The sequence below is a fragment of the Strigops habroptila genome, chromosome 11 (genome assembly GCF_004027225.2).
Source record: "Strigops habroptila isolate Jane chromosome 11, bStrHab1.2.pri, whole genome shotgun sequence".
NCBI classification, from domain to species: Eukaryota; Metazoa; Chordata; class Aves; order Psittaciformes; family Psittacidae; genus Strigops; species Strigops habroptila.
Window position 1 is genome coordinate 6264125 of NC_046360.1, and position 27042 is coordinate 6291166.

The following is a 27042-nucleotide window of genomic DNA, read 5'->3' on the forward strand; positions in this document are numbered from 1 at the left end:
TGTTCTTGGGTGCATCTGAGAGCAAAAGGTTGAAAAGAGAAAGGAAAAGAATCTGTTATGGAGCTCTGTTTCTCTATCTGTGTGTAGCCAAGCCTCACAGAAGAAAATTGGCATGGTTCAATGTCTTGCCGGTGAACACTTGCTTAATGTGTTTGTTAACACATCAAGTGCTTGACAATGGTAGCAGGTTATAGAAGTCTCACAAAGGGAAAATCTAAGCTGCAAAATCATTGCTTCCAGCAAAAAGTTTTGATAAATGTCATTTGTGTAGGTGAAGTCTCCTCCCTGCTGTCCCTGTCCAAGGAAGGCCTGCAGACCTGCATTCTTTGTCAAAGAAATTGGTTGTAGGTGACCATTAAATTAGTTGATAAAGTGTCTCCCAGAGTCTACTGGTACTGGTAATACCTGACAGAAATGGGAGAAGGGGCCAGCAGTGGTGGGTGGCCAGACAAGGCACAGTCTGTTCAACTTCTTCAGCGAAGTTACTTGATGTAGTGACAAGTGTTCTGCAACCATAATACAGTTCAATTTTTGTCTACGGGACATGATTTAACTAATAGCGTGTCTGATGGGTTTCTAATACCGATTATTCTGCTCATCTCTCATATTTTAGCCTGTGTCAGAAATGCTTTAGGGGCGACGGTACTTTGCTATGCATGTAAAGGACAGTTGGTTATACCCAAACTGTTACCTGTGGAAACCTTAATGTCTGATTTAAACAAGGAGAGAAATCAGCAATCACAATGCTGCAAAAGCAGACAAGCCCATGATTTGAAAGTAACTCTCTATAAATGACTTGTTCCAAATGTCACCTGCCATTGTGCGCTATAGAATGTAAAGATTCTATAGTGCAAAGCAAAACTTCACTTATTTTGGCTCTTTCATCTTCCCTGTTTTGAAGTCTTAATTTATTGTTTGTTTCTTCAGATAGCTTGTCCTTACTTTTGCCCTGTATATAACAATTTATTTTTCTCTGTGGAAAGTAGTCTGCTTACAAGTGAAATAGAAGTGTGCCATGTTTAAAAATGAGATGCTGTTCAAGTTTTGCCAAGCATAACGGGGTTATCAACAACTATAGATAGTGTACGTCTTTTACTCTCACAGCTGTAATTGATCCTACTTTTTTAGCAATGGACTGTAAATATTGCTGCATGCCTGTGGAATAATAATGTATAACAGAATTTTATATTTGCATATTTTCTTAATGTTAATTTGTGAGCAAAATGTAATTGTCTAATGAAAACCATCCAATAAGTATTTAAAGAAAAAATGCTTTAGAATATTTCAGGGCGATTTGTTTCTTACTTTACTTTTTTAGAATATAGGTATCTACCTTCTGTTTAGCATGGAAGGGGGTGTGTGTTTCTGCTTAAATTTCCTTTATCTTGCTTTTTCAAAAGCACAGATAAAAACATAAAGCAAAATGTCACATACTAATGTGTTTGGGGGGCGGATAACTCACTGGTATTCCTCATACTGTAAATACTTGAATGTTTAATAGGGAGGAAGAAAGGTAAATATCAGCAACTGCCATCTTAATTAAGATAGGTGAGGGTGCTAAGAATGTTCTATGCCTTGGTTTTTAGTCTTCAAAGTACTCAAGATACAAAGGTATATGGATCCATACAGCAAACAGATTCACAGCCATTAATTTCTTTACAGTTGGCCTGTCAAAAGTGAGAATGCAAAATTCTCTCTAGTTTTGAAGAATTTACTACAGCAGAAATTACTGCTAATAGCTGTGTTTTGGTGCAGCAGCTAAGCCCTCATGGAACTGTTGAGTCTTTGAGTATTGAATTTGTTATATAGGAACTTACTCTATAGGAAATGTGTTCAGCACTTCTATTTAATCATTTTGGGCCAATTTATTGAGGTTAGGACTGACAGACTCAAAGCAGTAACTTCTTGCTTTCATGCACAGAGCAGTCATACATTTCCATTGCTGGTAGAGAATTGCTTATTAATTCTCAGCCAGGGAACACTTCACCATAAGCTTTGGGGAACCTGTGGTAAAAAACTTACAGTGGTAGAAAAGAATCTGGAGTATTTTCAGATTTTAATGAAGTAAAAGATGTGTTGATTAACTCTTCGCAGTTCTGACATTCTTCACTCTATCCAATCTTGATCTAACATAGGATTCAAATTTCTGCAAAATACAGCTGTTCAGAAAGAAAGAAATATTAGCCAGTTGTAGAAGTGTTAGTACCATTATTGATAATGTTCTTTACCAGTAGATTTTATTTGTACCAGGAACAATGCTAGTATTTCGTTCTATTGCATTAAGCATCTTTTGGTTCACTTCTAGTCTTGGCTTTGTGTATTGATTAAGTAGTATAACCCCAGAATAACTAATGTGTGTTCTGGTCTTATGAATGCCTCAAATATGCAAATGCCTTGTAATGAACTGAAGTGCTCATTTCTGTTCTCATATAACTATAAATTCTTCCTGACACAGAGCTCTTTCCTAACCCATTCCTGCTAAACAAGCATTGTTGAATCATCTTTGTTTTCCAAAAAGGTATCTCTGACACATTTTTTAGACCAAGTGTTTGCTGTAGGAAGCATTATTTTAACCAGATTTGCTTCAGTCATGCGAACAAAATGCTGGAGAACAACTCTGCCAGTGAAATTGTGTGACAATGCAGCATTTAATATGGGCCAAAAAAATGTTCTGTCACCTAAAAACGGACAAAGAAGTGTGATTCAATGAATGCTATCTGAATGTTTGCAGTGTAACTTCTTAGAAGAGCTCTCAAAATATTTCAAGCTCTCGTCCCTTGAGATGCGTAATAAAATCCAGCAGGTAACCAGTTTGTTGCCATGCTTTCCAAAAATGTGTCCCTACTGGCCTGCAGATTTGCAGAACCTGGTCAGGAAGAGGGAGTCTTTCTGCCTTTTGGAAATGCTCAGGAATCTCCCAGTATCTCTGTTTGCTTTCATTTTTTTACATTATATTCCCCCCTCCCACCCCACATTCATGCCTCCAATTTAATTCCCACTTCCTTGGCTTACCTAGATCAGCTTTCACTAGTAAAACACAAACCACTGACAGCTTCTTCTGTTTGCCAGACAGTAAGGCAAATCTATTTTTTCCCAAATATTTGTATTCAGCAGCATTTATACACCTGGAAATTTCTCTGTGGCTTGGCAACTTCCCGATGTTAAATTCTTTCACTGAGCTCTGTGTTGTGCTTTGGTGATGGATCATTTTGGTGGTGATTGTTTTTCTTGAAGGCAACCAGAGTTGTCGCTGAAGGAATGTCCTTAAACCACGACCAGGAATCAGCATATTTGTTCATACTTGGTTAGTTGCACTCCAACAACTCTCACCTGAGCTCCTGGTCTCAGTAGTGTATTGAGTAGGTTTGGACACATAGGTGACTTCTCCCTGCGTGGTAACTGTTGTCTCTCACTCCAGAACCTACATACTCACCTGAAGGTAGATGAAGTTACTTCTGCATGGCTTTCCAAACCTAATTCGTTGGTAACATGAAGCAGTGGAGTCTGAATCTACAGCCAGCCAGCCTGCAGCTGTGCTTTTCTCAGGGGTATCTGGACAGTGCTGTCAGCATCTGTAAGCATCCTGAAAGTCAAGGAGAGCCCGTGGGTTCAGCATCCAGTGCTTTTGGTGGATATGCAGGGGGGCTTAGCATGGTGGGGTCCTTTGTTCTGATTGCTGGGAGAATCTCCATGTGTGAGCTGGAAAGTAGACGTGTCATTCATTTATTATCTTCCTTTCTGGCAGTGGTATGATAACTTCTGTTTCATGTGGCCAAATGAACTTGGGCACTGAAAACCATTGAATTTTTTTTCTTCCCTCTCTTGTTTTCCTCTTGACTTTACTTTGCCTACAGCTATTTTGTTTCAAGCTATTAGAGGTGTCTACTTCAAGGCAAACTGGTCTGTTGCATATTCAGTAGTGTTCAAAGCGAAAACTAGGGTATTGTATAAAGAGGTGAATAACATTGTTAAGGAACAGAAGTCAGCTGCAGTGGTCTCTTTGGAAATTGAAGTTTAAAAATGAAGTGTCCGGATTACACATGGATCCGGAAGTTAGTGAAGTTAGTGAAGTTAGTGAAACCGGAAATGGGCCTCTGGTAAACCAGTTACTCAAATGATCATGCTGTAAAGTGTTTCTAATCCTTAAAGTAAACTACGTTAGTACTGCTTTATTTCTATTTTTGTAAATATTGTGATAGCAATTACCAGTTAAAGCTCAGAAAAGTGTCGTGGCTCTCTTAACTTGCAGCAAAGGTGGAATTCCAGCTAGTCAAATGTGGTCAGTTATTGCCTTGACATATTCACGGTAGAAGAAGGGTAAAAGGAAAGGAAAAGATCACTTGTTTCTAATTTGGTTATTTCAGGGTTTAGTGTATCACTTTTTATTCTGATCACACTAAGCATCCTCATATCAAACGGTGAAAATGTCAGACAGGTGGAGCAGAAATTATGACAGAGAGAAACTGATTTCTCTAGTTGCCTTGAAATGGCAGCTGGGGGAATGACAGGCTTGGAAATGAGGAGCATATCTGTAGTACCTGACTTGAATTGTTCTAAACAAGGCATTGAGCAGAATTCTCTCCGGTAAAAGCTGATAATTTGAAAATGCTTTGGAATATGGTATGTTTTGCTTAACTGACTGCGGTCAGAATTACTGAGTATGAATTGTGCATGGACCTGATTTTGAATTCTTCCCAACCCTTTACATTCAAAATACTTATTTTGGCAAGTGCAGTAACAATTTGTAACAGCACAAATTAATTTTGCTGTTTTCCTTGAGGTTGTCATCTAAACAGCACGGTTCAGGCATGAAAGTGATACAAAACTTAACTTTGAATGTCACCAGGTCCTGATTGTATTTTCAGGTTTCGCCTTTTTAAATAAAAAAGATAAATACGTGAAAAAATATCTGATAGTACCCATTTTTAGAACACATTTCTTCCAAAAACTAAAGGTGAAAATTTCAGAACTATGTCCTAGTTAAGCTGACAGTCTCAGCATGCATGTCACACCTTGCATATGTATCTTTGGGGAACTATATAAGCCTCCATTAAATACTACTAGACGCGTGTTTTCGAAGGCATCAGCCTTACTTACGCACACTTTACGTGATACTGATGCAGCATTTTGAAGTTTTAAAGCATCTGTGGGAGGTTAGATTGTTATTGATTTAAGAACTATGTTCGTAAGATGGATGCATTTCTCACTTTCATGAGTCAAAAAATACAAGGTGATTGTTTAGTTATTATTTTCCTTGCTGCTGTACTCGTTATCCAACATTTCTGCAAAAAACCTACTGGATATTGGCAGGACTACCGAGTGGGATACCTGTTGTTTCTTTGTTAGAACTTGCATTTATGTGGCATGCACAGCAGTAGATGTAACCCCGCTATAAAGGACTAGAGATGCTTACGTGTTGTCAACACTTACAGGACTTTCTCAGATTAAAAGTATGTGTGCAGCTTTGAAAACTGAACACTGTTCTTTATTTTCCTCTGATTTCAGAGTGTCAATAGCATACCATGTCCTGTGACTACAGTCAGAACTTTACCCACCTTCGAGGTTAAACAAGCAGAAAGGCCTTCAAGCAAAAGCAAAGATCTTCCTAGGGATGAAGAAAAAGAAAAGAAAAGAAAAAAACACAAGAAAAGATCTCGGACAAGATCTCGATCACCATTCAAGTATCATTCATCGTCTAAGTCCAGATCTAGATCACATTCAAAAGCAAAGCACTCACTTCCCACTGCCTATAGAACTGTGAGGCATTCAAGGTGGGTTTGGAAACCAAACATATTCTTTCAAGTTCTCTGTGGGCTAACACAAATTTTTTGCACTTCTTCCATTATTTATGTGTCTTCATACCCATTACAAAGAGTATAGTCACCTTGAAGACAGTATATAAATATCATCAAATGTGGAAGGTCTTTGAAAATAGTTTTAATGAGATAATGAGTCATTGATTTCTAATTACATAGTGTGAAATTTGTACCAGTAAATGCTTTTTCACTCTGGTCTGTGAAATACCTGGCAATAATGTGTAGGAATGCAATTACAGCAGGAAGAGAACTTGCTAATAAGTCTGTGGCTTTTGCTGGAGTAACGTAACCAGACAATATTAAAGTAAGAAATAGAGGTAGAGAACTGTGTGGTTGAACAGCAAAGCTCGGAGGAAAAACAAGCATTTGGGCAGCATGTGAAAAAATGATGGATGAATGGCTGGAGAGATATGACAAGAATCCAAGAAGGGTGAAAACAGAGTTTACAAGGAAGGGAGACCATAGAATGAATGTAGCCCAGCTCAGTTAACTCTGTATTTAATCATTACTGAGATTAAATGCACAATATTAATTGCCCAGCTATAAAACGATATATATTGTGTTACATTAATAGTGTTAATTACATCTAAGACATTTGGGTCTAGGCAACTTAAAGTTTATTGTCTGTAAAATTTGTCGTATCTGAATCCCTGCTACATAGCAATTACTGTGGTCAGTAGGAAGGGGCTTATTCTTGCGGTTGTATTCCCTGGATCATGCTACAGAGCAGTGTTTAAGTAACTTGTTCAAATGAGTTGTGTATATAAATACTACCACAGTTATATATGTATGTGATGTAGGCAAAATCATGCATTCCTATATCTTTGTGGCCATGCCTATGACATATGCTTCTTCCTGAAAAACAGCTTCTAGCCCTTTATGGCGGTGTGACAGAACTTCCATCTGTTCTTTTTCTTGTGCATTTTTTGTTTGTTGATGAAGTTTCTAACTACAGTAATATAAGTAGGTGTTAACACATTACAACTTTCTATTTTAAGGTTAAATACAATACTGTTGCAGAAAGCATCTCTGCTGTTCAGAGATGCAGTGAATTAAATGAACATAACTTGGGCTGAAAGGATCAGTCGGAAGTGCTGCTTATTTGACTACCTTTGACAATAGATGATCATGATGCTCTGTGTTAAAAGGCACATTCCAAAGTACTGTGTGTCATTCCTTTTCTGTGCTTACCACTGTGTAAGGGGAATGACACTGAATGAAGCTTTCCTTGTTCAAGTAGTGAATGTAAGTCTTAAGAGTTAAGGATACCTTGGAAAAAAGTCTCCTCAGGTGAATCACTCATCTTTTCAACTCCCTGTCAAGCCATGTTTTCACTTGAACCTCCCATGTAACTTCATCTAAGCTATATTGCATATACTTATCCACGATTTCACTGATACATGGTAAAAGTAAAGAGAAACATCATCGTAATGAAAAAAAAAAAAAAAGAAAAAAAGTGGTAATGTTCTGTGGTACCTTGAAAAAGAGAAAGAATCACCTGAGAAGATCCTTACCAATACCTGGGTATGTGACTCGACAGGATAAAGATAATCCTGCATGTTGCGTGAGTTTGCATCGGGCAGTGACCAGATTAATGGGAACTTGCAAGTTCAGATTAATATATACTGTGATATGTCTTCAGTGACTTCAGGGAGATAAGATATATGGTCCTTTAGAGGCTTGAGTATTTCCACGAACTCGTATACATTTGGTTCTGCTGGTGAAAAGACAACAGTCTTCTGAAGTCCTCCACATACACAGTGGATAGTCTCATTATGTTTTGGTGGGTTTGGGTTTTGGGTTTTTTTGGTGGCCAGCTGGTAGAAAAAGTACACAAAAATCTTCAAGAACAGTTAATCAACTGGAGCTAATCTTCATGTGCCACCTTGAGTGTGCCTCCTAGCACAAATCAAGTAACAGACACATAAAAGCCTTAAATCGTGAATCAACACACCACCTGATTAGATCTGGTTGGATATTTCCTTGATCAGATGTTGAATTCCACAACCTGAAAAGTCCAATAAGCTTCATGCTGGGTAGCTGAGTTTTAAAATTGTTTCAGAAAAACTCACCAAGTCTTGCACATATTTTGCACGTTTTAAAACGTGATGAAAGTTAGAGCTGATTGGGAAAGGGCTTTCCATTCAGCCTGTCTTTGTGTTCTGTGAGTACTGCTTGAAATGAAGGTATCTGGAGGGTGTCTCTCCCATTCAGAAACCCGTTGGTTCTGGGAACTTAAGACAGTATCATCAGTGCTGAATGAGTGCCTGTTCCCTTTGAGCTTTCTGCAGGCCATAAGAAATTCAATTAGTGGCAATTATATTAGGTGGGAGACCTGTTAAAAATCTGAATGTACTTTCCTCTCCATAGCATTTCACAAGAACATGGCTAAATCTAAACTTCTGACCAAGGACTTCTTTTAATTCAACTGTAATGAATATTTTTCTCTTGCAACTGATACTTAATACAGTGACTGTATTGGTTTAATGTAGTCAGTAAAGACAATCAAGTCTAAGGCGGGATGTGTCAAGTGTCTCCTCATCTGGAAGATGTTGTTCTGTTTGGCCTCAACTAGAGTACTGTGTCCAGTTTTGTGCGTCCTTTAGAAGGAATTAGACCAGCTGGAGGATGTTTAGAGGGAATCATCAAGAATTTTCAGAATTGAGAGTTGGAATGACTGTTTGGAAAGACTGAAGGAAGATGAAATAAATCTTCACGTATGCCAAAAAAGAGGGAAATGAACATTCTTCTTCAGTCCTTGGAGTTTGGACAATAAGTAACAGATTTAAATTGCTAACAGAGAGACTAGAAAGCTTTTCATAGTGTCTCAGTGGTAAAGGCAGTTAATACAGCTTGGAACACTCCATTGTGGGAAATTTCTGTATCAAGATTTATAGTTTGGAGAATATTGAATAGTCTTTATTTCTTGAGATCTTTTCTAGCCCTGACTTTCTAATTAGGGTCCACGTGGTCTCACATTGTACAAGAAATGGTGATGATTGAAGGCTTGTTTTATTGAAGGGGTTTGCTACGCCTTAACATACTCACTGTGTTTCCAAAATTAAAGCTCTTGCTCCTGAAACCAGAAAATTTGTAGAGTGATCAAGAGTGGGAGGCTGATTCATAACCCAGTCAGATCTGGATGTGTTTTGTCTCACGTATGTTTAGACAGAAATAATGCCTTGTCTTAGTAATTGCCAAAAAAGGTAAATGTTGTTGCCTAGCTAGAAGACGTGACTGGTTTTCCTTCTTTTTCCTATGTATTTATATATTTAGTGTGGATTCAGAGAAAATAATTTCCATGCATTGTCATGTCTTATTCAAAACATGACACCTTTCACATCTCTTTCCTCTTCAGTTTCCCCTGTGCTTCAGCTAAACCAGTGTTTTTTTCCCTAGATTCCCAAAACTATTTGAATGCTATTGAATGGTTATGCAAAAGGACATACCCTCCTGGGATAAAGTGTAACTATTTGTAAAGGTCAATATGTTCATCAGGTATTAAATGAATAGTGATAAGAGATAGTTTTTATTGTGTGGACATTGATGCTAAATTATACTGGAACGTCCCTATTTTGAGTAACTGCTTTATTTGGGTATCTCAGTCTGATGTTGTATGTTTGAGATTTTGTCGCCTTATTTTATTCTGTTCAAAATGTATATTCTAAGCTACAAATCTCAGTATAAAGTAATTATTGCTGCTTTATTTTACCTCAAGAGTGGACTGGAAAAAAAAAAAGGGATTTTCCATTTCTGTAGTAATTACTGCTCCAGTTCCTGTTAATGAAAACAGGATCTTTTTATTAATAAAGAAACTTTCATAACTTTATTAGAGAGTAGCTTATTAGGTTTGAAGTATCTGCATAGTGAAGATAAGTATTTTGGATTTGAAGTTATTTAAACTATTATATTTAAATGAACTGTGACAGCCAAAAGAGGAGTTATGCTTATTTCATAATTTTTCCTTAGCCTATGTTGCATTCAGGTGATAATGAATTATCTCTAAATTGTAATAATGACCACTCAACACATACCCTGTATTTGGGGAACGGTCTGGAAGCCTTAGATTTTATGAGGTTTCCACATAAACGTTAGTTGAGCTTCTGTTTGAAAATACTTTGAGTAGTTACTATTTAATGGTATAAGTTCTTTCAAAAAGTAAGATTAAAACTCACCTTTACCATATAACTTAGCATGACAAGTTAATAGAGAATGAGATGTGGGAAGTGAAGTTAAACATAGAAATTTGCAGTAACTTTCTTTGCTCTTTATTCAGGGGATGCTCAATGTACTTCTCAAGCTCTTCCTTTTTGGTTTGTGTATCTTAATATTATCTTTTCTCCAAAGTGCTTATTGTGCTTAGAAATATATTTGAACTTTGCAATATATTTGTCTCTATACCATTTTATACCATTTGTTTATCATTTATTTTTGCATTATTAGAGGTCTAGAGGCTCTGCTTCATTTAAAAATAGTCTTTTGTGGTAAGATACAATTTTTGTACTGTTGCATTTTTTTTTTTTTAATTCTTTCTAATGCCTCTTCAGCAATATTAAAGTTGAAAAATTCTGTTCCTATAACATGAAGTTGATTCAAAGCATGCTTCTGGATAGCACAACCAAAGCTGTTTTGCAGCAGCAAGTTTAAAACACTGCAGCTACATAAGGAACCCAGATATATTGTTTTAATTGCAGCATGTGGTGTGCTAACAGCAATTCTCTGTATAACTGCATGTTATTTTCTAGAACAAAGTTTCTGTGCCAAAGCTAGTCCCATAAAGCTCCTAGCATTGTGCAGTTTTAATTCTAGACCAACATGACAGATTAAAGTTTAAGAAAAGTCATGGAAACAGTAAACCATGCCCAGAAGTGCTGTAAGGTGTTGCAGCGTGGATTGCTTTGGAGCTGTTAGTCCCAAAGAGATAGTTAGTTATTACAAAGAAGTACTCAACGTCAAAGATGGGGCACATTTGTTAAATCTGTTTTGGAAGGCAAGCAGTCTTGGGTACCTTTTGGGCACCTCTAGTAAATGCTTCATCAGTGTCTTTTTTCCTAATTGATTTGAAAGCACTGTTAAAAAGTTTGATGTGAAATGTACCTTAGAGTGGTGCTCTTTAAAGAAGAGTAGGTTGTCGGTCACTGGAGTCTTCAGTTATGCTGTTCTAGCTGAGACGTGAGGGTTCACAGTTGGCTGGCAGTAAATCAAAGAATTATGATGTTCATCTGAACTACCAGTAGATCTTTGTACTACATGATCTAAGCTAATTATTTATTTGTATGTGTGAGTGTGGTTTGTTTGTCTGTGTAAAAGGAGAGGAGGAGAAGCAGAAGCACTCGTTACATAGCGATTTAGTTAAATGAAACTTGGTTGAGATGGAACATCTAAACTTCTCTTTGATACTGTTTTTCTTTATCTTGTCTAGTAATGGAGGAGTGCTAAGCCACAGAATTTATCCAGTCAATGAGTTATAAAGAGTCCTTAGTAGTTGCATACCTTATTAACTGGTTACTTGTCAATAAGTTTGGATAGAGTATGTGTGTGTGTGTTTGTGTGCAACTTTGCCTCAATGTTAGTTTAAGAGACTTGGAAATAGCTGGGTTTCGTGAAAAAAGGTGATTTGGGTGGTTTTTTTCCTCCTTCCAGGCTGATTTTCTTATTACTGAGGCAGTGTCCGTTCACTTAGTTTCAATTCCTATTTTGTAATGAGACATGCCAAGCTTTGTAACCCCTTGAACTGTTGGGACCCTACTAAACAGAAGTGATATTGGCTTTAAAGGGAATAGAGTACCTTTTGAAATAACAGTCTAATGAAAGCAATAATTGATGTATTGCGGTAAAACTGTTAAGCTGCTTTTAATTGTTTGAACCTAATGGCCAAAGTTCTTAACATTTGGTGATATTATAGAACCACAAACTTCAGTTCATAAAAATGAAGCTAATGACTTTTTCTTTCTGATTGGACTTTTTTTAGGCTGGTCCATATAGGCATGTTTCACTAACGTTCAGCTTTTGGTTAAGGGACTGAGCCTTTTCAGGATTCTAGTTAATAACCAAAACTAGGACATTTTATTCTCAATGTGAAGTGTGTGCCTCCGTATCACAGACTCACAGCATCCACAGGGACACTGAGCATGGAGCCAACTCTGAGCAGCTCATCAATGGCAGCAGCAACAGAGCGGGAAAATTATCAGGCAACTTCGACAGCGAAAAGATTTGACTGCTGGAGCTCTTTTGAGGGAAATCCTGGTAAAATGTCAAGGTGTCTGACTGACCCCAAACTTTATCATCTGTTGGTTTTTTCCTTTTTAATCCTTCTGAATGGCCTGGTAAAGATCAGATTTCTAAGTGACAAAGCAATTAATTTGCAACACTTTAACTGTCATTGTGATTAATTTTTTTCATTTTCAGTTGATCTCTTTTGTTGTAGGTGTAAGAGAAATGGCTCAGGAGTGTGTGTATGTATATATATTATATATATGGTGTGAGTCTGCAGAAGAGCAGTGATTTCACAAATGACTTGTCTTTTAATCACAGCAAATTAGGTATTTTCAAGAACATCAATGCTTGGTATACATGGAATGACATACCTATAGTAAATAAATAAGAAAGACTTTAAAATAAGTAAGCAAATAGAAGTAAAACTATTTGAACTATATATTTTAGTGAGAACAAAACTAACTGTTACTGTCAGGAATTTTGGGTGGATTTGGGGTTGGGGTTTTTTTTTTTCTTTGTTCCAAGCTGGGTCCCTGAATCACCCCCTTCATCATCCCCGCTCCCCTGCATCTGTCAGGACTTTTCTCACTCCATTTATTTTGTTAAGAAATATTTAGATTTTACTTGCACATCCACTTAATGCCAAATCGTAGAGAAAAGGAGTTAAAGGCTTAAGTTGATCTCTGATCTTAACTGGGCATGCTTTATTCTTTCCTCTCTTGATATCTTTCTCTCACTTTTCTAGGAAAAATATTTCAAGTCAAATGGCTAGTGCCAAACAACACCGATCGTGGGTTGTTGGTCACTTGCACAAGTGAAAATATTGTGCTAGGATCATTCTACAGCATCTGGGATAAAATTTCCTGGACTTGTCAGTGATGGAGATGCGCTGAAAACAAAAACTTGTATTTATCTCCATGATGCAGCAGTTCTAAAAACATACCACTAATTCGAGAAGACAAGGTCAGGCCTGACAATCTCAGGCTCTGAGCCAAATTGGGCTTCTGCATACCAATGTTAGTAAGTCCTGTTGCCACAAAAGGTGACAGGGCTAAAGTAAAACTTTTCCACCTACTAATGCAGAAGTTGACATTAGTACACAATAGCAAAAAATAAATGGTTTTGCTATAGCAAAAAATGTTTCCACCACCCCCGTTGGGAGTGAAAAGCAATGGATAACTACATCCTAAATGTCTTGCATGGGTGGGAAATTTTTATGCAGCTGACAAGTCTTGGACACTAAATACCCCACGTTGATATAAAATAGACATTTGAAAGGTGTTCTATTTGCAATTGCTGACAGCACAACTCCACTGAAATAAAAGTAGTGAAAGAAGTAACAAAAAGCAAACTTCTGTATTTTTTTTTTCCTGCTCAGGTCACGGTCAAGGTCCCCCAGGAGAAGGGCTCACACACCAGAAAGGCGGAGAGATGAAAGGAGTGTTCCCACAGCTTATCGCATTAGTAACAGTCCTGGAAATAGTAGGAAACGCCCACGTTCCAAGTAAGTATACCTGGTCCTGGAGAAGGTTATGTCCTGGCATCGTAAGAGACCATAAACATTGCCTGATGTGTTGCAAACTCTCTAGGTAGAAGTTAACATTTCTTTATGTTCTGGGCTTTATTTTAATAGACAAATGTTTCTGGGGAGAAAAAAAAAGAATAATAGAAGCTCTCATTGTCCTTCTCCCATTCTTGCATATGTTTGAACACTATGTACAACCCAGTCAGTGAACTCTAATATGCTACTATCTACTAGCTGTGAGAGTTCAGATTTTATTTGGATTCTTATATTTCCTTCTTTTTGACTTATTTTCTCATGCTCTGCCTGTGCAAACCAAATGGCCTCCGTGCAGAGGTCATATAGTGGTATTACGTTATTCCTACTGGCATTGCTTGGCATCTCATCATATCTGCACAAATAAGGGGAAACTCCAGTTTAGCAAATGGTATGCTTTACATTTAGCAATTATTTTATTGAGAGAGTGGAATGTGAAATGCATCAAGAGGTGGCCTTTTTTTGAGAGCAGCTTGCATATAGTCTCTCTGAACCTGTTGTAATCAGAATGGCGTACCAAACATTACTTAGGCTCACCAGTTGCAGAAGATAACCGTGTGCAAAATGTGTGCCCAGAAGGTTTTAAAATGTTTTGTGTCTAATATTTTGTGGCATATTATGCCTTCAACATGCAAAGAAGTGAAAATTTTTCATGCTTGTATATGTACACCTGAAGTGTATACAAAACCCTACACACTGAATTACTAAACCGAGCATACAGAATTTTTCTTCTAATTGGTGAAGATTAAGTCTTAACCTGTTTTTTCCTATCTCTTGTGGATAAGAAGCAAAGAGATCACTTTCGACGTTACGATTATTTAAAAATGTCTATTGTTTCCTGAGGTAACTTTCCATCTCTTGACAGTTTCTAATTAATTGATGTGTGGTACGCATAATTGAGAGCTTCATCAGTATACTTCAACTGATTCCGTTATTCGCATTCATCAACTTGAGATAATAGAGGCTTCTGTGGAATTCAGCCTGCAGATTTGGTTAAGCAGAAAACATACAGAAGCTTAAAATGTTTTTCTTCCTATAAACACGCACAAGAATTTTTTCACAGCCCTGAGCTATTTTCAATACAGTTATGCCACTAATGGTAAATTATGATGGTAATTGTGAAACAAACTAGATTCCTCCTTAAACAGTATTTATTTATATAAAGTGAAAATTGTTTATATAAATGGAAAGCTTATATAAGTTAATATAGGTGGAAATGGTAAACTTCTGTTAGGCCTACACTTCACAACAAAATATGACAGTAAGTGCAAAAAATTGTGGACTGAAGAAAGAATATTGTAGTTACATATAGATGAGAATATTTTGCAGCTCTGATTTCAGAAAACCTACTATTTCAGCCCTCTTAGGACTGGCATGTTAATTTTTTATGTAGAAATGTGGATGAGTGATGGACCTGTTCAGTTATGGAATAGATTCTTCACAATGGTGTAATGGAAGCAGAGGTTGGGTTCAAGGTCTGTTGAAAGCTAATTACTTTACTTGGGCTTTCTATGAGTAAGCAGTGTATATTTTACCTGGTGGCTGAGAGCAGATTTCAGTCTTACATAGCAGCAGCCAGCTGAGTGGGTTTTATTAACCATCGTTACACTAAGTAGGCAAACTTTGGAATCCAGTACTGTCAAGAGGACTGAAAGTTAGAATTCCTGAAAACTGCAATGTTGTAAACTTGCTCAGGGCATTAATCTGATGTCAATTATGGTGCTGAATATCTAGCATTGCTTGTAAACCTTTAGGTGTATTTCCAGAAGAAAATATTTAAGAACCAGGAAGCTATGCTTTGACTTGTTTGGAAATTACTGTTTCACTGCTTGTAGAATGAGGTGTGCTTCAGAATAAACGTAACAATTGTCTTTTGTTCTACTTATTCTGTACCTCAGTTGCCTCAGTTGCTATCACAGTCACTTTATGAAGAAGTCCAGTGTAAATGAGTGTTTTAATGTGACTGCAGTGAATTACTTTCCACAAAGAATATGCATAGTTCTTTGATGCTAGCTTTTGTACCTAGAAAGATATTAAAAAAATAAGCCTAGTTTTAGCAAATGGAATGTTCTAAAAATAGAAAATTGATGGACACATTCATTCAGCTCTTACATTGTTTGTTCTTCATAATCTGAGATGAAAAACACTGAAAAAGATTACTGTAAAATATTCTTGCATGATGAATGTTTGCTGAGATTTTTCAAGAGTTAAGTATGAAATACATTCACAGCTTGATTACATTATAATGTTTTAAGAAACTGGTCCATTACAGTACATAATCTGCTTCCCAAGGAAAAGCTGACTTTGTAACTGGTGGTTTTTTTATAGTTGTGAAAATGTTAGAGGTCAGTAGAGCTGTGGAGTTTTTCTTCTGCCACTTAATGATTATTTTTGCAAGAAAAGTTTAAGGAGGTTTTGCAATTATAAGTCTTGAATGTTGAATTCTCTATAAAGACCAGATATTTGCATGATAAATTCTAAGCATCAGAGGTGTACAGCGTTAATATGAGAATTTAATGTTATAGTGTAGCTGCTTTTAAAGTAGCAAATTCCAAATAAAAATAAAGGAACCAATAATGCAATACTTAAAAGATGGCTCAAAGTTTTACAGTGTTTTTTAAGAGGTTCTAGAAGCTTCAGCAACATTTTCCTGAACAGACTTCTAGCAGTGCATGCTAGAGAGATATGCCTACAATGAGGTATTGCCTAACTCTAAGAAAGTCATTACTTTAGTAGTTCTAATTACAGTAATGTCAATATTGGTGTGTAAATCATACAGCCATAAACTCATAACAATGTATAAAGATTTTGATAGTTCTGTCTCTAGTATATTGCTAATTGAATTCTCTTTGAGCTTAATATTGCATATGAGGAGGCTACCTCTGTTTTCCCCTTCTATCAATAATGAAAACATCAGGTACCCATAAGCCCTTTGTTCCAGCTCTGATTGTGACAAAGATTTGTGTATCTACTTTCCAATTCATAAACTGTTTGCACTTTAAACGGTGTTGCTAGGTCCAGGTTTGTTTGAGTGGCATACAAGACCTTGTTTATAATTTTGAGCCTGCTGTCGGTTGCATTAGATTGGGTCACAAGGGGGCCATTTCTTTCAACAAACCAACCATCGATTTGCCTTGTATATCTTTTGCATAGTTATGATTCCATGGTTTGTTCATTTATGAGCTAGGAAAATCATAAGGGATATAAATTCTTATATTTCTCATTATATTTTAAGCATCTGATGTTGCTTGGGAAGGAACTTCCCTCTAGCAAAGTTATTCTGCAAATCTCCAATGAAAGATTTTTCATTGTCATCCTTCAAATTATCAAATATTGTCCAGTAATTCCTGTGTACCTGTGAAGCAACATTCCAAGTGAGAGCCTCAGGTATTAGTAGTTGCCTAATGTAATATGTTAAAAAATTGCTTCTGAGGAAGTGTTTTGCACAACCATAGAATTATTGGGTTAAAACTGATGCTTGCTGAATGCGTGAGAAGTATTCTGTGGAAAAGGGTTACGTAAGCTTTTAGAAGGGTGACAAGCAACTTCAACAGAGCTAGTGTACCACTGCTTTAAGTATTCTTCAGTAGAATATTTTCTTCTTACAGAAGTCCCCATGAAAAGAAGAAGAAGAGGCGGTCTAGATCACGTACCAAGTCCAAAGCTAGGTCTCCTTCACCATCCATGTCACCAGGCAAACCGTCCACACACAAAAATTCTGTACATTCAACTAGTGTCTCTCCTGTGGAGAGCAGGGAATCCAGCCAGGAACGCTCCAGGTAATACGCTCTTCAACTGTAATACAGCAATGCTGATGTTTCTTGACTGTGAGTGTGTCTTTTGACCTATCGTGGTGAGGAGCTCTGTGTGGATGTAATGTGTGCCTATTAAAAGTAGAAGACACTGGGAGGACAGCACTGTGTGCATCAGTCTAATGAAGACATTGGATTTCTGTTGCTTACTAGAGTAAATATCTCTGTATGCTCTTACAGTAAAACTGGTGCAGAAAATTCTGCAACCGAGTTGTAAGTTAGAAATTGGAATCTCAATGAATGGGATAACTCTTTGAAGTAGAGTTTTAATAGAGTGGTTTGAATTGTAAAGTCTGTGCAAGATTCCTAATTAAATTATTTCTACGCAATATGAAACAGTCCTGTTAAATTCCTAGGCTGTTATCCAGACTTCTCTGCATCAGTTGTATGAGTGGCTCTTCTGACTGTGGCTTGTCATGGCTTCTAGTTGAATGGGAGAGCTCCTGACTTACGAGATACTTGTATAAAGTATCGCATATATGTATAAAAAATCATGATGAGTAAAATGCATTTTTTAGACATTTACTATGAATTCCTAATTCTAATTATACTTTATTTTTAGGGGAGTTTATCAGGAAAAAGATGGCCAAATCTCTTCAGCAATTGTGTCTTCAGTGCAGAGTAAAATCACTCAGGTACAAATAAAAAATTCAAAGTATGTTGCCTAATTAGGTGTGTCCATCATGTTGTTTTCTTACTATCTTGTACTATTCTGATGTATATGCATATTCTGATGTATTGCATATGATGTAGAGACATGTTCATTGTCATTCTTAATCTGTTTGCTTATGAGAAGAAAATTCTGTTGCTTCTGTAGCTGCTGTCCTTTCAAATTTAAGCAAGCCTCTGAAGACCAAGCTAAATTCATGCCGTAGTACATTCACTGTTAAGATATGAAAGTCACGTTATGCTACAATACCCTATCTTACCATGTAGAGCTCTTAACAAGTTTCATGGAAGAAGGAAGAAAGGAAGGAAGGAGAAATACCTTGGCAAAGGCTAAGTTTGTAGTGTGGGTAGTAGAGAAAAATATGACCTCTTGCAAACTGAAGTGTATGCCTTAAGCAGTATCTTCAACTCACTTATCTCACCCTTGTTGCTGTTTATGTCTCTGAACAATTGTTATGATTTTGTTGATATATTCAAGTTTGCTGTGAATCATGGCATAATAAGTAAGTGCCTCTATATGCTGTGCAGTAATTTAAATGCATTCAGCTCATTCAGCTTCCCTGACACAGTTTTAAGATACCCAGCCTCCATCAAAAGAATTCCATTCCTGTTTTAAAAGCTACCACATGGTACCACTCTTCAAAATTTTTAATTTCGCTCATCCTCTTAGAGTCTTCATGTATATTTAACTTTCTTCCAATTGAATATGCTGACTTTAGAGGAGGAAAGCTCTTAATTATGCTTTGGAAAATTTACAATATCAAATCGGAGTTGCTTTTTATATTCTTATTTTTTCCAATGGATAGATTTTTCTTTAAATAAATTAATATTGTTCAAGGATTTAGTTCCGCTAGGGAAATAGTGGTAGATGGGAATTAAAACTGGTAGACGCTAGTATCTTATATACCATATTTCATCCATTTTTTATGAGAAACCCAAACCAAGCATATTCAGGAAGATAGAAAATGGAGTACTAATGCCATAGCACTTCTTAGGCTACCAAACAAATGCATGGGAATTCCTGCTGTGGGAAGTGGGATATGAACTACTTCATGGTCTTTAAAGCAGAGTAAACATCCCACCCTTTAAAAACATATACCCTTCAGACAAAGGTAATTGGTTCATGCATTTCTTGGATTAAATACTGCTTATTGCATAGCATTTGCTAGTTTAATATTAGTTGGCTTACTTGAAGTACAGCTGTACATGGAGGAAAGATTACGATATTAAAATGCAGTCCTTAGTTACTACTTGCAAAAAATAAAACGGGGAATGAAACTCTTGTGAGTCTGCAAGATATTTGCCGACATAGATTAGTTAAGCATCTTTTTGTCTTTAAGGGCCCAAAGAAATGCAATTTACCTAATCATTACTAAGACCATTTTGCTGCCAATGTGCTGGCTGACCGTAATCAATTTAGTATCTATTTTTCAGTCAAATCCTTCCATCTGTAAAGTGGAATAGTGATGCTGAATTCCCCTATGACGAGTTTTGAGAGCAAAAGGCTTTAAAGGACCTAAGGATTTTAATTCTTTCATATTGCATTTGTGAAGAAATATTTTAAGTAACTTTAATTCATTATGGATGCACTTTATTTTGTGATCATTTTCTGCAACCCAATTATTTGGTGCCATTTACATGAAATTTCATTTCCTTTTGAAATGCTGTTTCCACTGGATACGCAGGCAAGCCTGAGACTTGCTATTTGGTTTCACAACAGACTTAATGTTTCAGTCAGTCTGTCAAATGTAAAAATACTGCTGCTATGTAAATTTTTGATTCAAGTTTGCAAAGCAAACAAAAAAAAGCTTTCTGTTACAGAGTAATTGTTAGCATTCTCTTCTTACCAGCTCTTTCTGTCTCTTTTCTTCTTTAAACCTTAGTAGTTGTGTGTCCGTTACAGTTTTTGTAAAGATACAGTCATAGTTGCTTTCCATTTCTGTGTTTTGTTGTAGAGAAGCTACTTTAAATATTTATGCAGCATGTTATACATATGCATATTTTCTCACATCGTTCAGTAAACCCAGAGTTCAGTTGCTGGCATAGGAACTTTCCCCAGATTATTTCACTCATTTAGGCTAGGAACTGTTAATATCTGATGATCATGACTCTAACTGTTCCATGTTAGTCTGGAGCATAAGCTAACCTTTTCGTTCAGGTTTTTGCAATCACATGCTTTAGCTCTGTTCAAAGCTCAGACATGTCTGATCATTTTCCTTTTGTTTTCCACAGGATCTTATGGCCAAAGTGAGAGCAATGCTTGCAGCTTCCAAAAACATACAAACTAGTGCCTCCTGAGACCTGTTGAACTGACCATTAAGGAATTATGTGAAAAAGAACAATATTAAAAGAAACTGCCTCATCTCAAATGTACAGCTGAGCTTAGCTCACTTGGTTCACAACTCGTCTACGATTACCAGAACTTGGGGAGCTAAAACCTATCTTTCTGTACAGAAGCGTCTCCTTGGAATTTCATTAAACTTTTTCAGCCAGAATATCTTTGGGAAGTTTTTGGTTTTTGTAAATTGATTTTTTGACTAATTCTTCAGTAACATTTTATGATCAGCAGCCTGTATGTGTATATTTGTAAATACCATGTTTCTGTGAAAGAAGTATTACACAATAATAAAGAAGGAAACATCTTTCATTAGCTAGAGTTTTTGTGGAGTCCTTCCTTGTTTGAGGTTGACTTTTGTTACAGATTAATTGTATTCAGTAATTTCTGCTTTTTAAAATAACAGCTGTCTAGGCTGCTTGACCATATACTTTTTATCTTCCTTCACGCATGGAATGACCTAAGAAGAATGCTTGTGTGCTTGGATGTTAGCAGTGGATAGTTTGGGGATGAGGGACATGATTTTCTGTGCATCGTTTAGAAAGATCTCTGAGCCTCCGTTTGAGGAGTTGACCCGTTGAAGTTAATTACTAATGTATTGGTCAGTAGCCCTTTTGTCTTAATGTGCCTTGTTCTCTCTAGGTAGCTACAGAAAAGAGAGTATGTTTTGTGGTCATTTAATGACATACTTTACAGAAATCCAGCAGTCCTCTTATTTAAGATCTTTCATATGGTTGAGAAAGATGCTTACTAACTTATGTTTTACTGGCATATACTAGTTAACACTTTTCAGAAGGCTTGTGGCCCCAGTATAATTGCGTGTTTGTTTATTGTGTGTTCTTTGTTGTACAAAGAGACAATTATTTCTTTTTCTTTCTAATTTAAATGATCTTAAAATGAGTACAGAAAGGCACGTGTGAATTTTTCCCCAAGCCTGCTTTAACTGTGAGAATTTGTAACGGTGTATTCAATGGTGCTCTCATTGGCAGTTATCTGATTCCATAGTGAGTGGAATCAGAGCTTTTAATGACCCCTGAAAAACTCTGATCTATGATTGGAAAGATTGTGGTTATAGTGATTCATGTCCTAATTTTCTCAAGCTTTATAGAGAGTAGGTGGAGATTGGAGATGGATTAGAGAAATGAATATGGTGAAGTTTACTCTTACTCACAGACTAGTTGGTAATTTAACTACACAGATTAATAAGTCCAATGGAAGATCTTGTTCAAAGCAAGGGGATGAAAAACAACGTTCATGTAACTCCAGCTTTGAGTAACATAATGGTCAAAATGGTAGTTGGTCTGCCGCTCGCTGTTGCTCTCTTGGAATGCAAGAAATTTAAACCATTGAAGCAATAATCAGGTTTCTTTTCAATTTTTGGCCAGGCATAATTAGCAGAGTTTACACTCCTACAAACAAAATAACACTGTGGCTAATGCAGAGAAATTTCATTGTCCACGCAATGAAAAAGAGCCATCTAAATGGTAATGTAGAATCATGTTATCCACCATTTACCTAATTATTTCAAGGTTATTTGTAATGTTTTGACTGGCAAAAATAACTTTCAACCAGTGCAAGAGAGGTAACATTTTCTCCGTATGTGTTGTCGAAACAGTACTGGTAGAAGCAGAGATAAAAAAAAGGACATAAAGTAAATTACGCAGGCGGCTGTTGTAGATTGTTATGCAGTGTTAAATTTACAGCAGCTATATTTTTCCCTTCTAAATGGAGTTAAAAGTCTCACCATAGTTAAATAATTGGCAGATTGGATGCCAGTTGTTTGTCATGTAATAGGAAAAAAGCCCAACTCTTTGATAAAATAGACTGGGCAGCTTGTTTTGCTGCTGCTTTGCAGATTTATTCTCTTTGAGAAGGTTGTTGCTTTAATGACTTCTTAAAATATTATCCTTCCCTCTGAGCAAGTCTTTTTTGTCCTTTTTTTTCTTACTCCGTTTTGTGGTATGAAGTGAGATGAAGGGTTTATCACCAAGAAGATTTAGATTAAACTACATTTTTATACAGTTTCTGTTGTTTACTGAGGTTTGTTTGCATTTAGCACTCTCTCATGGGTAGGTGTATTCTCCAGAATTTAAAAAGTAGTAGTGATTTTATGGAGTTATTTTTCATTCTTTCCAACCACAATGGGCACTTTCACTGTATTAAAGGAGCTTGAACTGCTTTACTCGAATAATTCCTTTGTATGTATTCACATTTAGAAACCAGTGCTGCTTTTTTTGGTCTGTCTTCACAGGCACTGGCTGTGTTATAACTGATGGTGAATACAGCATGGAGCTTGTGGTACAGTTGGTACTGTTTCTGGTGTCTGGTGTATCAAGAGAATGTGTAACCAATAACAAGAAAGTTGCCTAAGAACTTCAAACTAGAAGATATTCACATTTCTGTTTTCCAGGTACAGATTTTCAGTGCAAGCCCTGGAAGAGACATCCGTATGGACCCAGTTACAGGACCCTCCTGAAGCATCTGGGACCACAGGCAGTAAGTCTGGGCTTTGCAGAAAAAGGGAGATTGAAGTGGTGCTTGTATCTACCTCCTATCCCCAAAAACTGTATGTACTCAATTCCTTGCAATGTGGCCACACACCAAGAGGTCCAAAGAGGCCCTGTGTCACCTGACTGTATTGCCAGAATCTTGTTTCTGATGGGAAATACATGAGGTTGCTACAATGGGGAGTTAGGGATTGTAGTGGTAGGACAAGGGGTAATGGCTTCAAACTTAAACAAGGGAAGTTTAGATTAGATATAAGGAAGTTCTTTACAATGAGGGTGCTGAGGCACTGGAATGGGTTGCCCAAGGAAGTTGTGAAGGCTCCATCCCTGGCGGTGTTCAAGGCCAGGTTGGACAGGGCCTTGGGCACCTGATTTAGTGCCAGGTGTCCCTGCCCATGGCAGGGAGTTGGAACTAGGTGATCTAAAGGTCTTTTCCAACCCAAACCATTCTGTAATTCTATGATTCTATTCTAAGAAATTGGGAGAGCTTCAGCTGGAAGACAGGGGGCTTTAGGTAGTAGGAGGCTTCATGAGGAAGGCACTGTGGTAGCTCTGAGTTGTCAGCAACTCAGTTTGAATTTTTCAAATTTGTCAGTTTTGTGGGAGCAATATGAGACTGCTTTACTTAAAATTTGGTCAAATGCAGTAATTTAAGCAACTCTTTAGCTATAGGTGATTCGAATTATTTCCTCTGCATGTGTGTAAAAAACCAGAAGGACTTGAAATGTTAACTCTAGCTTTCCAAAGCACTTTGGAAGGGCCTTCTTGCCTGTAATGTGCTAGGCAGTCTGTCCTCATTGTCTTAGGAGTTTTAGTCATAGTTCTGAGCGTAACTTTTTTTAATTGTCAGTTTATACAACAAACTTTATTTTCTGTATTCGTGCAGAGTAGCCTTCTCTGCAAACAAACAAACACTGATAGTAGGAGCTGCTCAAGAGGTGACAGTTTTTTGTCTATGCAGATTAAAGTTCAACTGAGAAATCAAAGTACTTGGTTACGCTTTGAACCACTAAATCATTTGCAGACTTGGGTATTTGTAGGTGTTACAGACATTTTCTCAGTGATGGATAGCTTTATGAAACAAAGCTAATGGGACAAAGGCATCGCTGCAGCAATTGTAGTCTTTAGCCTTGAGTTCTCCACCTTTCTTTGTCAAATGGAAGTGAAAGAGATGAGTGTTAGGTGCTTGTATGCATCTGTCCTCCAGTCCCTGTTATCAATTTCCTTCAGAGTGTATTTCTCAGTACAGCTGTCTACTTCATCAGCTTTGCTCAATCTGCCCATCTAAGTATAATTTCATAGCTCAAAAGGTGTATTAAAGATGCTCTAATTTGAATTAGTTAGATATGTTCAAGCTTCCTACTTGGCTCCTCAGTCCGCTGGTGGATAACCTGTTAATAATGAAAAAGTTAAAGTAACTTAGATATCTTAGTATATACTTCTTGGTTTTCTACAAGTGAAGGGACCTTGCTGCCACTTGTAGGGCAGCTCCTATTGAACTGAGTTAATAGTTTGGCATTGAACAATTTGACTCTGTCAAGAAGCTGACAGCCATTGAGATGGATCTGCCGTCTCCTGGCATTGATCATGATTTCACATCTATTGTCACTTGTAACATTTTGTATTGTAACATTTTGTTTGACAGCAATTACTTTGAAATGTACACTTTCTCACTTGTAAATTTCGTGTATTAGAGACAATCAAACCCATACGCTTCATTTTTCAGCAGGGCAACAAATGATAATAACATTTAGAATTCATGTTTTCTTGGATTTAATGCAATGTCTATTATCTTTTTATGAAGAAATTTTTTGGGGAAATCCTATTACATTTCTACTTAATTGAATTGTATTTATCATCTATTCCTCTTTTCCCATCCCTACCTAGCAACTAATTACATGAAGCAAAGAAGTAAAAGACCTGTGGACTGAGGTTAGTAAAATGATAAAGCATCTTTATTAATTTTCCTTTTGCCCCGTGATCTGAAATGATGAAATACAGCATCACACTGATCTAACATCCTTATTTTCATCTTGTAAATTAGCTTGGCTACAACTTTATGGAAATTTGTTTGAAATTCTCCTCGATGCAGCTCTTAAAAGTTGAAAACTCAGTGTTTGATTTTTTTTCTCTTGTGATTTAAATATGCATATGTTCTGAATATTTTGCTTTTAGGCAGATCCTCTCAGCACCAGAAGTGTAGTTCAGTTAAGAATTAGATGTAAAAGGAAAGGCTTTATTGGAGCAGTTGGTTGGAAACTAATACCTGCCTGCACACTAATTAGGTTTCAGTCTTTCTGGTGGCCAGGCTTGGCCTAGTATTGCTTTTGTTATTATGTTTGAAGCATTGAAGGATCCTTGATAATTCTTAATGCAAAGCATGTCTTTGATTTTTTGGTGTAATTTTTCCTGCTCTGGATTACACAGGAGGTGAATATAGGTATGGGAACACTCTACTGGATCTTGTGTTAATCTTAAAGCAAGTCCTGGCTGTTTATAACAAATCTACTTTTACCTTCCAGTGAACTTCAAACTTCCATGGTATTAATTTAATATCTTTAATTTGAATGGAGATTATAATCTCTCGGCAACAATTAATCCTGAACATGCAGCATGACAAATGTTACAAAAAGCTCTGCCAGTCCATTCTAAAAGCAATGGTGATGATCTGCCATTTCTGGATCCCTGCCATACTCCACTTGGGAGATGTCCTTATCAAAAACATCTTATAGTACAAAATGGCTGCACATCTAAATGCATGATGGCAAACCCATTTTTCTCTTTAGACTGGGTATTAAACTGTTGATGACTAAATAGAAAGTGTGATGACTTCTTGATGATATTTGACAGTTACGAATACAGCTGCCTGGTTGAGTAAGAGAAATCCCAGTTTGCAAGACTGGAGAAGGGCAAATGCGACTTCACCAGAGAACACAGAGTGGCAGATATGATATGTTAATACATGGTATAATTTGGGGATCCAAGATTTTCCTTGTCCTGTTTCTTGTAAAATAATTTCTAAGGTTGTATTCTTCCAGGTAGAAGTCCCATATATGCTTATATTTCTTCTATTAAAGCTAAGAGGATTTGGGGTTTCTCGTTAAAATGCAATCCAAATATATATATCTGCAATTTATTTATTAGGATATGGTAGCCTTGCTGATTGTGGGACTGTCTGTTAAATTATTGCTCTGGCTTGTTAGAACAGCTTTTTTTTCCTTCATAAATGCTAAGGCTTGAAAAAAAAAACCTAACCGTAAGTGTGATCAAGAAACAGGTCAGAAGGTTTGGAATCACGAGGAAGAAAATAAAGCTAATCTCTCTTTTCTATTATTATTATCATCATTATTATTATATTGTTATGAAACTCTTCTTAACTCATGGGTTCTACCTTTTCTGTGATTCTCCTCCCCATCCCACCAGGGCAGGGGGAGTGAGTGAGTGGCTGCATAGTACTTGCCAGCTGATATTAAACCATGACAACTGTCCACAGGTCTTAGAGTGCCCTCGCTTATGCACAGTGAAGATTATAAATCACCACATTATTATTAAAATCATAAGATGTTGACTGAAAAAAAAAAAAAGTGGGATGGGTGAAGACAGTTTTACAGTGGCATCAATACAGTCAATTTTCAGTAAGCTGTTTATGCTGCAAGAGAATTTAGGAAGCTATATGATCTTGACCTCACCTAGAAACCTTTTCCCAGTGGATACCCAACACAGGGTGATAAAGGCAGCTACTCAGAGCTACTCAGAAATACTTCTGGCAGTAAACCCCTTATTCCCTTGTATTCTTATAGTTAAATATGTGGGATTTAAGTGTAATGGTATCATAATGACAGGCAGAGAAATGAAGGTTCTTTAGGTGCCCCAATCTATTGTTTTGTATTCCCAGAACTAAACATTTCATGTATTTGCATAATAATAAGCCACCAGTTTACTCAGTTGAATCATGAACTGTGAAAGCCTTTGAGTTTGTAAGTTAATAGTTTTCTCAGAATTGCCTTTGCAAACAGAGAATAGACAATCATTATTCTTTTGTGCTGGTCACTTACCTGTTTAGGTTCACGCTGTCCCTGTGAGTTGTGCTGCAATTTACAGTGGGAAGATATTTCCAGCTCGCTTGTGT

At 36.9% G+C, this 27042-nt stretch overlaps 1 protein-coding gene across 5 annotated transcripts in view; it reads left to right on the forward strand.

Moving 5' to 3' along the window:
• SFSWAP (splicing factor SWAP) overlaps positions 1 to 20916 on the forward strand; it is a 48946-nt gene extending 28030 nt beyond the window's left edge. For 2 of the 5 annotated variants that reach the window (XM_030500458.1, XM_030500457.1), the window contains exons 14-19: positions 5506 to 5771; positions 11920 to 12075; positions 13411 to 13536; positions 17199 to 17369; positions 17965 to 18037; positions 20304 to 20727. In XM_030500458.1, coding sequence (XP_030356318.1) covers positions 5506 to 5771; positions 11920 to 12075; positions 13411 to 13536; positions 17199 to 17369; positions 17965 to 18037; positions 20304 to 20369 — 858 coding nt within the window. In that variant the 3' untranslated portion in view covers positions 20370 to 20727. Of the gene's footprint in view, positions 1 to 5505; positions 5772 to 11919; positions 12076 to 13410; positions 13537 to 17198; positions 17370 to 17964; positions 18038 to 20303 lie in introns of all 5 variants that reach the window. The other 3 variants (XM_030500453.1, XM_030500454.1, XM_030500455.1) reach the window with 3 other exon arrangements.
• Positions 20917 to 27042: the final 6126 nt, after the last annotated feature.